Raw genomic sequence first — 12,461 nt, 5'->3', positions numbered from 1 at the left:
TTCCAGTCGAGATCAAGTTCAGAGTCCTTGTCTACTTGAGAAACTCTTGTAGCTAAATCTGCCTGATGGTTGTGTTGCTGTTCCTCAGTAGCTTTGCTCTTAGGAATGTGAGCATCAATGTGTCTCACTTTCACTGGAATTCTCTCGATTTGATCGGCAATGTCTTGCCACAGGTCGGCTGCCCAGATGGGTTTTCCTTTCCTCTGCCAGCCATTCTTTTTCCAGTTCTTTAGCCAACCCCATAGAGCATTGGCTACCATCCATGAGTCAGTGTAGAGATAAAGCTTTGGCCATCTCTCACGTTCAGCTACGTTGAGAGCTAGCTGGACAGCTTTTACCTCTGCAAACTGACTGGATTCTCCTTCTCCATCCTTTGCCTCTGCAACTCGGCGTGTTGGACTCCACACTGCGGACTTCCACCTTCGCTTGTTCCCAACGAGACTACAGGAACCGTCTGTGAACAAAGCATATTTCTTTTCATCATCTGAAAAGTCATTGTAAGGAGGAGCTTCCTCAGCACGAGTTACTCTCTCCTCCGGAGGTTTAGCACAGTTGGCATCTTCAGGCCAACTTGAGATCACCTCCACCAGACCAGGTCTTTCAAGATTTCCCATTCGAGCTCTCTGTGTTATCAGAGCCATCCACTTAGACCAGGTGGAATCTGTAGCATGATGTGGTGTGGAACCCTTGCCTTTGAACATCCAATTCAAAACTGGCAATCTGGGAGCTAGGAGAAGTTGTGATTCAGTTCCAATCACTTCAGAAGCTGCTTTCACTCCTTCATAGGCAGCTAGAATCTCTTTCTCTGTTGGAGTGTAATTAGCCTCTGAACCTCTGTAACCTCGACTCCAGAAACCAAGAGGTCATCCACGTGTCTCACCTGGAGCTTTTTGCCACAAGCACCAGGTTGGACCATTGTCACCTGCAGCCGTGTACAAAATGTTCTTAATGTCTGGACCATCTCGGACAGGTCCCAGACCCACTGCTTGTACCACTTCTTGCTTTATCTGGTCAAAGGCTGCTTGTTGTTCAGGTCCCCAGTGAAAACTGTTCCTCTTTCGAGTCATATCATACAGAGGTTTCACAATCTGACTGTATCCAGGAATGTGTAGTCTCCAAAATCCCACTATCCCCAAGAAACGTAGAGTTTCTTGCTTGTTCGTGGGATTTGCCATGGTAGAGACTCTGCTTACCACATCCACTGGAATGTGTCGGCGTCCATCCTGCCACTGCACTCCCAGAAACTGTCAATTGGCTTTTACACACTGAGTGAAAAACCCAGAGCTGGGGTGACACTTCTAACAGGGAACTCCACGGAGCAGCCTCCCACCTCAGATAATTTCTGACAATGTGATAGGATCTGTCAGCAGATGGGGCACATTGCTTCTCACTTCCTGCACATTTTTCATACAGCAGGGCCTCTTCAGCAGGTGTCACCTATGGTTGTGCCAGTGCATGCCCTGTACCACTGAAAGGCAACTCAAGGATGCTGCTGACCACACAATCAAGTCCCACTGTCACTGCCATGTCTCTGTGGAGCTGGAGTTATCTGCTATCAGATAGCACCTTTAGGGAGCAGAGCTGGGTTGTGGTGCTTGAGTGTCTGTAGAGTTTCTGAGCCTGAGGAAAGCTGCTGTGTGCTTGAGGAAGACAAAGCAGCAGAAAGCAGTGTTGTGTGTTTGGGCACCAGGCAGCATGCTGGACTGCCTCCACCCAAGGTGTTGTTGGTTTCACAGGGACAGAAAACTCTGGTGAGTAGCCTGCTGGGGCTGACTATGATATGATCTTGGGAACACACATGGAATCAACAGGAGCCCTGCCAGATGTTGTGCTGAAAGGGTGACAGGGCTGCAGAGGGAACCTGTCAAGGCAATTACAGATGGCCATTGGCTGCGGAGTGACAAGGGAAGTGTTTCCTAGCTTCACAAGGCAATGCCTGAAAGAGGACCTGTGGCAGTGTCCCACCCTTCAAAGCCTCTGCAGTGAGGAAGGGATCCTCTGTGCCCCCACCAATTTCCTCACCTAAGCAGTGACTTTGTCCCTCATCAGTCAGCATGATGATTGAAAGACCACCTCAGGGACACAGGCAGTGTTGCAGAAAAATTTAATGAATCTGAAAAGAGAAAAGAGGTCACTCCAATTGGAGGTGCCCAGCAAAGAGAGGTGCAGAGGCTGCTAAGAATATGTTTCCTCTTCCTGTGGTAGATTTCACATAAGACATATATTGACCTCCCTTGTAGATGTCACACAGAACATCTGTTGACCTCCCTAGCAAAGGGATACAGGGTGGAAGGTCCCACCAAGCTGGTTCTGGGGGTTCTTACAGCCACTTTGAGTGGAGCAAAAACAAAAATGAGAGAACAAGGCTGAGTGGAAAGCAGGAAAGGTAAACATAGGCCTTGTTTTAAGAGAGCTCAAAATACCACCTTTCAAGCTTCCCTTGCAGAACAAGCCACAGGTGACCATCTGCTCATAAAACAATGTCCCAGAATATGATCTTCTGTCCGGTATCATGTTCAAGGTGCACAGAGGTCCATGTCTCATGTAGTCGCCAGCAGCTCTAGCAGGGGCGGCAGGGTCTGCAGCAGTAGCGGTTGGTGATGCAGGAGAGGTCAAAGCCCCCGGAGCTGATGGGCACTCCCTCAGAGCTGAGGATGCTGCCAACAGCAGCAGAGGTGGAGGAGCCCACAGCAGTGTTCTGAGGGAAGGAGCTGAGGATGGGTCCAGGCAGGGTCACTATCACAGCAGGTGGCTGGATGGCAATGGTGGAGTCCTGGCACTTCACACAGCAGGGCTCATTGCAGCTGTTGGCTAGTGGGGTTGGGCCACAGGGCTGGCAGGGCTTGCAGCAGGACATGGCTTGGGATAGAAGATGCACCTGGGAGAGAGGGCAGGGAGGAAGCAGGGAAGGTGGGGAAGCAGGAAGCTGTGAGTAGCAGCCTGATGACACTATCACAAAAGAGCTAAGTCCAAGACTGACTGGGGAGTTGGTAGCTGTGCAGGATTCACAGGGTCTTCATCACCCTGTTAAGATCAGCCTGGCCCAGGAAGGCTTTCCCTTATTTCAGAAACCAAAAGCTTCCTCAGACACTTCCCTGCCTCCCCCTTAGCAGACCTTCCCCATGCTTCCCTCTTTCCAGACAAGAAGTTCCAAATCTCAGGACTGAAAAGAGGTAATATCTGCTGAGAGCTCCATCAAGGAGAGATCTTATTATGGAAAAGGAGCAGAAGGGGCTCCAGACTCACCTGGTTGCCAAGGAGAAGGAGGCAGGAGAAGTGGATGAGAGAGCATGACCTGAGCTGCCTTTTATACCTGCCCCTCATTGTCGCAGGACCAGAGGCACCTTGGCAGAGGTAACAATTTTTGGGCAATTCCATCTTGAATTCAAAGCATCACAGCTAAGGACATGGCTGTGCTTTCATTTCCTGCACTGCTGCCTTTTCATTTCCAGGTTTGTGTCAGTCCCATGCTCAAACGAGTGCATTTTCTGAGCACTGGGAGGAAAAGCCCCAGGACTTCCAGTTCAGGAATGCCTCAGTGTGGGCAGCAGAGTCATGAGAGGCTCCTTTGAGGTCAGCTACCCTCTCTGAAAATACAGGAAATGGGAAGACCTCATCCTGACATTAACCCAAATTTGAAAGCACTCCCTCTGCAGAAAAAAAGGCACCCAGTGTGTGCTGGTGAGACTCCAAGGGCCAGCTGCTATTAATCCTGATTGCAATGACCAGCTGACAGCCTCATGCCCCAGCCTCAGCATTGGCAGCTTGTCCCAGTTCCTGCCATAGGAGCAGGCCACTGCAGCATCACTGCCTGTATGGGAGGTGGAACTAATCCCAGAACACCATTTGGCTCCTTGGAAGATGATCAGGCCATCATGGAGCGGTCAAGTCTTCTATGATTTTTACTTGCCTTAGTAAGAGCATGAGAGGAGACACCTACAGATCCCAAGACAAAGTTGCCTCTGGTTGAGAACGTGCTGTTGATACACCCCCTGTGGCTGTAGGCATTGTGCTATCTCTAGATTTTGTGCAGTTCCTCTCTTTCCTCATCAGTGAGGTGTAAGGGCAGGAAAAGTATCCCCAGATGCAGCAAAGAACACCTGTCCCATGGTAATCTTTCACAGATTCATAGAATGGTTTGGATTGGAAGGGATCTTGAAGATTATCTAATTGCAAGCCCCATGAGATGGCCAGGGACACCCTCCACTGGGCTACATTGCTCAAGGCCTCATCCAACCTGGCATTGAACACCTCCAGAGATGGGGTATTCATGACCTCCCTGGGCAACCTGTTCCAGTGTCTCCCCACCCTCACTCTAAAGAATTTCTTCCTGCTCTCCAGTCTCAATCTCCCCTCTCCCAGTTCAAAGTCATTTCCCCTCATCCTGGCACTACAAATCCTTCTCAAAAGTCCCTCCCCAGCTCTCCTGGAGTCCCTTCAGTTACTGGAAGGCTGCTATAAAGTCTCCCTGGAGCCTTCTCCAGGCTCAACAGCCCCAACTCTCCCAGCCTGTCCCCAGAGAGGAGATTCTCCAGCCCTCCAATCATTGCTTTGGCCTCCTCTGGACCCACTCCAGCAGGTCCATGTTCTTCTTGTGCCGGGGGCCCCAGAAATGGATGCATCTTCTTCAATTCCTGTATGCCTTAGGAAGGCCATTGGGAGGATCTGCTCAATGATCTTGCCAGCCACAGAGGTCAGACTGACTGGTCTAGTGTTTCCAAGGCCTTCCTCTTTTCTCTCTTTGAAGATGGAGGTTGTGCTTCCATGTTTTCCAGTCATCAGGGACTTCTCCAGATTGACATGAATTTTTCTTTGGGAATCTGGATGACTATCACAATTTTTGTACAAACCTTGATCTCAAGCAAGCCCACAGGAATGAGCCAGGTGCACATCACCTGCATGCATGAGATGCCACCAGCAGTTCATCCAAGTCTCCTGCCTGTATTAACCTGTTTCTGCCCTGGAAACCCTTGGGGCTCTCACCCTGGCACCAACAGGAGACTTCCAATGGGAAAGGATGTGGCAGAATTCAGGAAATGAAAAGGCAGCACAGCAGGAAACCAGGACACAGCCTGTCCCTTCTGCTGGGATGGTTTGCATTTGTCATGAGCTGCTCACAGAATTCTTCCTTCCACAAAGCTGCCTCTGGGCCTGAGGCACTGCAGCACTGCTATAAAAGGCAGCCCAGCTCTCTGCTCTCTCATCCACTTCTCTCATCTCCTCATCCTTGAGAACCAGGTGAGTCTGAAGCTTCTTCTCCTCCTCCTTCAACATCAGGTCTCTCCTTGATGTATGTCTCAGCTGATAGGGGCTGTCCTACTACATGGCTGGGAGCTGCTTGTCCTGTGATAAGGCAGGGGAGAGAAGGTCTTAATCAGAAAGAGGCTAGGACTTCACTGAATTTGAAGGGATCAGCCCGTGCTGGGCCAGTAGGGGTTTTGGCTGCAAGTGTTTTACAGATGCACTGCTTCTCACATTTTCTCTCCCTATTTTCTGCTTCACCCTGTCCTCTGTCCCAGGTACACCTCCAGCCTCAAGCCATGTCCTGCTGCAAGCCCTGCCAGCCCTGCTGCCAGCCCTGTGGCCCAACCCCACTGGCCAACAGCTGCAATGAGCCCTGCTGTGTGAGGTGCCAGGACTCCATTGTTGCCATCCAGCCACCTGCTGTGGTGGTGACCCTGCCTGGACCCATCCTCAGCTCCTTCCCTCAGAACACTGCTGTGGGCTCCTCCACCTCTGCTGCTGTTGGCAGCATCCTCAGCTGTGAGGGAGTGCCCATCAACTCTGGGGGCTTTGACCTCTCCTGCATCACCAACCGCTACTGCTGCAGACCCTGCCGCCCCTGCTAAAGCTTGCAAATGTCCTCAAACAAGGTCCAACAAGATCTCAGAACATGGTGATGGACAGAGTGTACAGCTTCAGCACATCGTATTTAGAGCTTTGAGCCATGGTTTTCTTCCATTTTCCTCTGTCCCCTTCCCATTGCAGCTGGTGTCTCCCAGTGCCAGACTAATGGGGATCTCTTTGCCTCACTCCCTATGCAGGCCAGGCACCCTGCAGCAGCTTCACCACATCTAAGTGGGTGGAGACCCTGGTGCTTCCTGTCAGCTACCTCCTTTTCTTCTCTGGACTCATTAAAGTTGTGTTGCATCCAAGCCTCAGCCTCCGAATCCTTCATTTTCTGGCAACACTTCCAGTGTGCTCCATTCCTCCTGCCTGTAGGGGATTTTGTTTTCTGCTCTTGGAAGTGAGAAGACATCTCTGCCTAATACACAGCCAGTGACCATCAAGGAGTGTATTTGTCTGAAGTGTGGAAGGGATGGTGTGACCGTTTGACACTGTGCCTTTAAGGACAAACAGTGCTGAGACACTGGCTGAATGTTTTCGGTACTAGAACCAAAACATTCTGATATTCTAAACGAATTCCATTGGTTGATAAACAAAAATGCAGCTTTAGATTGTGAAGCGGTTGGAATTTATTTTTTCCTCAGTTCAGTTCGGTCTGGGGAGTTGGGGAGTTTGGAGTTTCAGCCTGTGGTGGTTTGAAAGGAAAGGCTCTGCTTTCCCTCCCCCACTGAGAAAGAGACCACGGCTAAACCCAGTCGGAGAAATGAGAGTATATTTTACAAGGGAACAGATTCTATGTAACACAACAAATACAAGTATTTTACAATATATACAGGAATATACAGCCAATGAACTCAACCAGAAACCAGACCCCCCACAGAGGGGGCTTCCCCCTGTGGCCTCCTTCACCCCCCTACCTCCCTTCTCCCCCAAAGAGGTAGAAGAAGAGACGAGGACGGTTAACAGGGCAGGAAAAGAATAAGGGCCTTGCACAGGGAGTTAGTATCTTATCTTAGTTGGCCAGAATCCCAGAAGCAGATCCAGCCGAAAGGGACAGCGAAGGAAGGAAGACTGAGAGAAAGTTCCCAACTCCCCTGGGTCCAATCTCTCCTCCCACAATCCTACCAATGAAATTCGTTTAGAAAACCAAAATATTTTACAAACATTTAGCCAGTGTGCCCCTTCCTTAAAGGCACAGCGTCAAACGGTCACAGTCCACCCCTTCTAAACAATTTCATTGGTTGTTCGTACTGTCCATCCAATCGGAAACAATATTTACAGTTTGTGAGTAAAGTTCATAGTCCGTTCCGGCTATACTCAGATGTAGATGATTCAGAAGTCCAAAAAGTCAGGAAATAAGAAAATGGAAACCGGCTTGTCTCTCCGTAGACGAAGTGAAGAAAAAGCAAACAGCCACACAGGGACTCTCAGTTGACTCAGGGCTCTCAGGGCTCTCAGGGTTCATGCACAGTAGATTCCTCAGGGATTCTTCCTTTGGGCGCGTTGTAGCTGTACGACAGTCTGAAATTAAACTCTTTCAGCTAAAGTTAAATTTCTTTGTGGAATACACTGAATTTGACCATTCTCCTGCATTACCCAATAAGTGTGACCCGAACCTTCTGCTGAAACCACCCCTCGGACAGGTTTAGCCTCTCCGGAGGGTGAAAATACTCAAACAGTTTTACCTAACAGATTCTTTTCTCTAACAACAGGAACTCTATCACCTTCTACTCTCCATAGCAGATCTGAGTGTGCCGGTCCAGCTCGGTTCACTGAACCTCTACTATTCACCAGCCAGGTTGCTTGTGCTAAATGTTTCTCCCAGTTTTTCAAAGATCCACCTCCCATGGCTTTGAGAGTGGTCTTCAACAAACCGTTGTAGCGTTCAATCTTCCCTGCAGCTGGTGCATAGTAAGGAATGTGGAAAATCCGCTCAATACCGTGCTCTTTTGCCCAGCTCTTTACAAGGTTGTTCTTGAAATGAGTTCCGTTGTCTGACTCAATCCTCTCTGGAGTTCCGTGTCTCCACAGGATCTGTCTCTCCAGACCGAGAATGGTGTTGCGTGCAGTTGCATGTGGAACTGCATAAGTTTCCAGCCATCCGGTGTTTGCCTCTACCATAGTAAGCACGTATTGCTTACCAGAACGAGAACGTGGTAGAGTGATGTAGTCAATCTGCCAGGCTTCACCATACCTGTACTTGGACCATCTGTCACCATACCACAGGGGCTTAATTTGCTTTGCCTGCTTAATAGCAGCACAAATGTCACAGTCATGGATGACTTGTGTGATAGCATCCATGGAAATGTCTATGGATCTGTCACGAGCCCATTGGTATGTTGCATCTCTGCCTTGATGTCCTGATGAATCGTGAGCCCACCAAGCTAAGAATATCTCACCTCGGTGTTTCCAGTCGAGATCAAGTTCAGAGTCCGTGTCTACTTGAGAAACTCTTGTAGCTAAATCTGCCTGATGGTTGTGTTGCTGTTCCTCAGTAGCTTTGCTCTTAGGAATGTGAGCATCAATGTGTCTCACTTTCACTGGAATTCTCTCGATTTGATCGGCAATGTCTTGCCACAGGTCGGCTGCCCAGATGGGTTTTCCTTTCCTCTGCCAGCCATTCTTTTTCCAGTTCTTTAGCCAACCCCATAGAGCATTGGCTACCATCCATGAGTCAGTGTAGAGATAAAGCTTTGGCCATCTCTCACGTTCAGCTACGTTGAGAGCTAGCTGGACAGCTTTTACCTCTGCAAACTGACTGGATTCTCCTTCTCCATCCTTTGCCTCTGCAACTCGGCGTGTTGGACTCCACACTGCGGACTTCCACCTTCGCTTGTTCCCAACGAGACTACAGGAACCGTCTGTGAACAAAGCATATTTCTTTTCATCATCTGAAAAGTCATTGTAAGGAGGAGCTTCCTCAGCACGAGTTACTCTCTCCTCCGGAGGTTTAGCACAGTTGGCATCTTCAGGCCAACTTGAGATCACCTCCACCAGACCAGGTCTTTCAAGATTTCCCATTCGAGCTCTCTGTGTTATCAGAGCCATCCACTTAGACCAGGTGGAATCTGTAGCATGATGTGGTGTGGAACCCTTGCCTTTGAACATCCAATTCAAAACTGGCAATCTGGGAGCTAGGAGAAGTTGTGATTCAGTTCCAATCACTTCAGAAGCTGCTTTCACTCCTTCATAGGCAGCTAGAATCTCTTTCTCTGTTGGAGTGTAATTAGCCTCTGAACCTCTGTAACCTCGACTCCAGAAACCAAGAGGTCATCCACGTGTCTCACCTGGAGCTTTTTGCCACAAGCACCAGGTTGGACCATTGTCACCTGCAGCCGTGTACAAAATGTTCTTAATGTCTGGACCATCTCGGACAGGTCCCAGACCCACTGCTTGTACCACTTCTTGCTTTATCTGGTCAAAGGCTGCTTGTTGTTCAGGTCCCCAGTGAAAACTGTTCCTCTTTCGAGTCATATCATACAGAGGTTTCACAATCTGACTGTATCCAGGAATGTGTAGTCTCCAAAATCCCACTGTCCCCAAGAAACGTAGAGTTTCTTGCTTGTTCGTGGGATTTGCCATGGTAGAGACTCTGCTTACCACATCCACTGGAATGTGTCGGCGTCCATCCTGCCACTGCACTCCCAGAAACTGGATCTCTGTGGTAGGACCCTTCACCTTGTCTCCCTTGATGGCAAAACCTGCATTCAGAAGAATGTCCATGATTTTGTTGCCTTTCTCGTAGACTTCCTCAGCAGTTTTACCCCAGACGATGATATCATCGATGAACTGGATGTGTTCTGGAGCACCACCTTCCTCCAGAGCATCGTGGATTACTGCATGGCAGATGCTGGAGCTGTGGATCCAGCCCATTGGCAGTCTGTTGAAAGTGTACTGGATTCCTCTCCAGGTGAAAGCAAACTGAGGCCTGCATTCCTCTGCTATGGGAATAGAGAAGAATGCATTAGCAATGTCTATGGTAGCATACCATTTGGCCTCTTTGGATTCCAGCTCATACTGGAGTTCCATCATGTCTGGTACTGTTGCACTCATAGGCGGAGTTACTTCATTCAGGGCTCGGTAGTCCACTGTCAGACGCCAGTCTCCATTCGGCTTTCGCACAGGCCACACTGGACTGTTGAAAGGTGAATGAGTTTTGCTGATGACTTTCTGACTCTCCAACTGGCGAATCAGATTCTGAATGGGCAACAGAGAGTCACGGTTGGTTCTGTATTGTCTGTGATGCACAGTCTGAGAAGCAACCGGCAATTTAATGTCCTGAATCTTGTGTTGTCCCACAACTGCAGATTCATCAGAGAGTTCAGGTCTAGCAGACAGCTTCAGCTTTTGTCCATCAATTTCTACAGAAGCTACTCCAAAAGCCCATTTGTAACCTTTAGGGTCCTTGAAACGCCCTTCTCTCAGAAAATCAGTTCCCAAAATACAAGGTGCATCAGGTCCGGTCACAACTGTATGCTTCTTCCACTGTTTACCAGTTAGACTTATATTAACCTCCACCTTACTTAACTCTTGAGATCCACCAGTGACTCCCAGAATAGTTATGGACTCCGATCCCTGATAATTTGATGGCAATATGGTGCACTGAGCTCCTGTGTCAACCAAGGCCCTGTACTTCTGAAAGTGTGAAGTGCCAGGCCACTGGATGTACACATCCCAATAGATTCTGTTATCTCCATTATCCCTCTCCTCCCCCTGGCGGGAGGCAGGGCACCCCTAATTGTGGGGAACATTTCCACAGGTGCAACGAGCACACTGTGCAGTGTTAGAACTGGAGTCACTGTTGGAGCTGTCATTGTTGTCCTGGGGAACTGTGGAAGTAACAGCTACCCTTCTGGTATTGCTACCCTGGGTTCTGCCACTTTGCAGTTCCCTCAGTCTCCTGAAAAGATTAGAAGTTGGTTGACCATCCCATCTGTTCATGTTCTCACCAAATTGATCACGTAGGGTTATCCAAATGGTCCTACGTGACTGCCTTGGTGGTCTGTTTTGGTTTGGCCTGTTTTGGAATGACCTCCTTGGAGGATGTCTATTCCTCACAGCTGAAACCTGCACCCACCTGGAGGAAGAATTGGAATCATCTCTTCGTGCCAATTGGCATATGGAATCTTTGATTTCATCCTTCAGCTCTCTCATGCAATCCTTTATCTCACTAGACAGAGCTTTAATGGCTGAAACCAAAGAAACACGTGTCATGCTATCATCCAATTGTCTTAGTTGATCAGTGAATTGGCCAACCGTAGGAGGATCTCCACCATAATTTCTTGCCACAATTCTACTTGCCAGAATGTTTGCATAATTGGAAGGAGCAAGCTTGATAAGCTTTTTAGCAAGACCAGCTGCCACAGGAATATCGTCAGGATTCAGAGTATCATGGTCACCATAGAGTATCTCTCTAATGGCAAACTCTCTCAGACGCTTAATTCCCTCATCTATGGTAGTCCAGGGCTTAGGATTCCATGGAAGGTCATCTCGGGAAGGGTATCTCAGGGAAACCGCCATTAAAAGGCGTATCCACAGATTAACCTTACCGAGAATCCTGGCTAGATGTCTATCTATTCCATTATCCTTTGAGAGAGTTCCTAGCTGAGCTGCTGACTTGTCTCCAACTATTAGAGCTGGAGCACCTGTATCATAACACCTAGCAAGCCAAGATAGGATGGGTTCCTTATCTGCTCTGAGGTAATCTTTGCGGACATTGCGAATCTCCTCCCTTGGTGACGAGCATTCGGTGATGTCATCTTGCTCTCCATCTATCACATCTTCCTGAACCTTTTGTCCCCATAATCCTGCTGTCACTCTCCTAAGGACCTCTTTAAGCTGAAAAGCACCACTGCCAGCTGCTGTCTTAGCTGCATCTCCATCCTGTGATGATCTCAATAACTCAGCTATATCTCTAAGACAAATCTTCTCCTCATCTTCAGCAGGCACTTTCCTAGCAGAGGTTCCCTCACCAGGATCAGCCTGTTTAGCAGAGGTTCCCTCACCAGGATCGGTCTCCTGCTCTTCTCCTCCATTAGCTCCTGGATCAGCTTTGGCCTTTCCACCTCTGGTCTTTAAGACTGCTACTTGTTTAACTGGAGCTGTGTTTGAATTTACAGCCATCCTGATAGAAGCTGACAGGTCCTGATCTAAATCAGCCGCCGTGGGGGCCCCTTCCGGTCCTGTCATGGTGGACGGAAATGACCTTGCCTCACTACCGGTCGCCATCTTGGGAATGGGAGCCGCCCCTGGCTGCTTGCCAAAGTCATAGAGTGGAGCATTTAAGGCTGCTTTGCCAATAGGTTTTGCTATTTTTCTAACTGACGCAGCCCCTTCCTCGTCACTCGAGGACTCTGGGGCAGATTTAGAGGAACGCCTACGCTTCCTAGATTTTTGTTTAATCACAAAACATGGTCGAGAAACCTTTTTCTCTATATATAGAGCCCACAGCAGATAGACATTAATTATCAGCGACAGCAGGATTACACCTGTCAAATAAATCACCTTAAGATCCCAGCCAGCACTTAAAGTTACTCTTTGACCTCCTGAAGTGTTAAACTCCCTTATCTCGATTGGCAAAGTGGAAGACGTTCTATTGCCGTAATTAGTGAGCC

At 48.8% G+C, this 12,461-nt stretch overlaps 2 protein-coding genes across 2 annotated transcripts; one reads left to right on the top strand and one right to left on the bottom strand.

Moving 5' to 3' along the window:
• Positions 1-2,560: 2,560 nt before the first annotated feature.
• Positions 2,561-3,282, bottom strand: LOC128898980 (feather keratin Cos1-2-like). Its single transcript, XM_054176830.1, has 2 exons — positions 3,247-3,282; positions 2,561-2,878 (listed from the first exon to the last, which is right to left on the bottom strand). The coding sequence occupies exon 2, from the start codon at positions 2,855-2,857 to the stop codon at positions 2,561-2,563; it is 297 nt and encodes a 98-aa protein (XP_054032805.1). The 5' UTR covers positions 2,858-2,878; positions 3,247-3,282.
• A 1,823-nt stretch (positions 3,283-5,105) lies between these two features.
• On the top strand, positions 5,106-5,849 carry LOC104296839 (feather keratin Cos1-2). The gene is given in 3 exon segments (XM_009896697.2): positions 5,106-5,144; positions 5,146-5,238; positions 5,520-5,849. Coding segments are annotated over 3 exon segments (462 nt in total).
• The last annotated feature ends 6,612 nt before the right edge of the window (positions 5,850-12,461 follow it).

The sequence above is a fragment of the Dryobates pubescens genome, chromosome 36 (assembly GCF_014839835.1).
Source record: "Dryobates pubescens isolate bDryPub1 chromosome 36, bDryPub1.pri, whole genome shotgun sequence".
Taxonomy (NCBI): Eukaryota; Metazoa; Chordata; class Aves; order Piciformes; family Picidae; genus Dryobates; species Dryobates pubescens.
The sequence above is the reverse complement of the archived record's forward strand: the minus strand, read 5'-3'. Positions and strand labels throughout refer to the sequence as shown.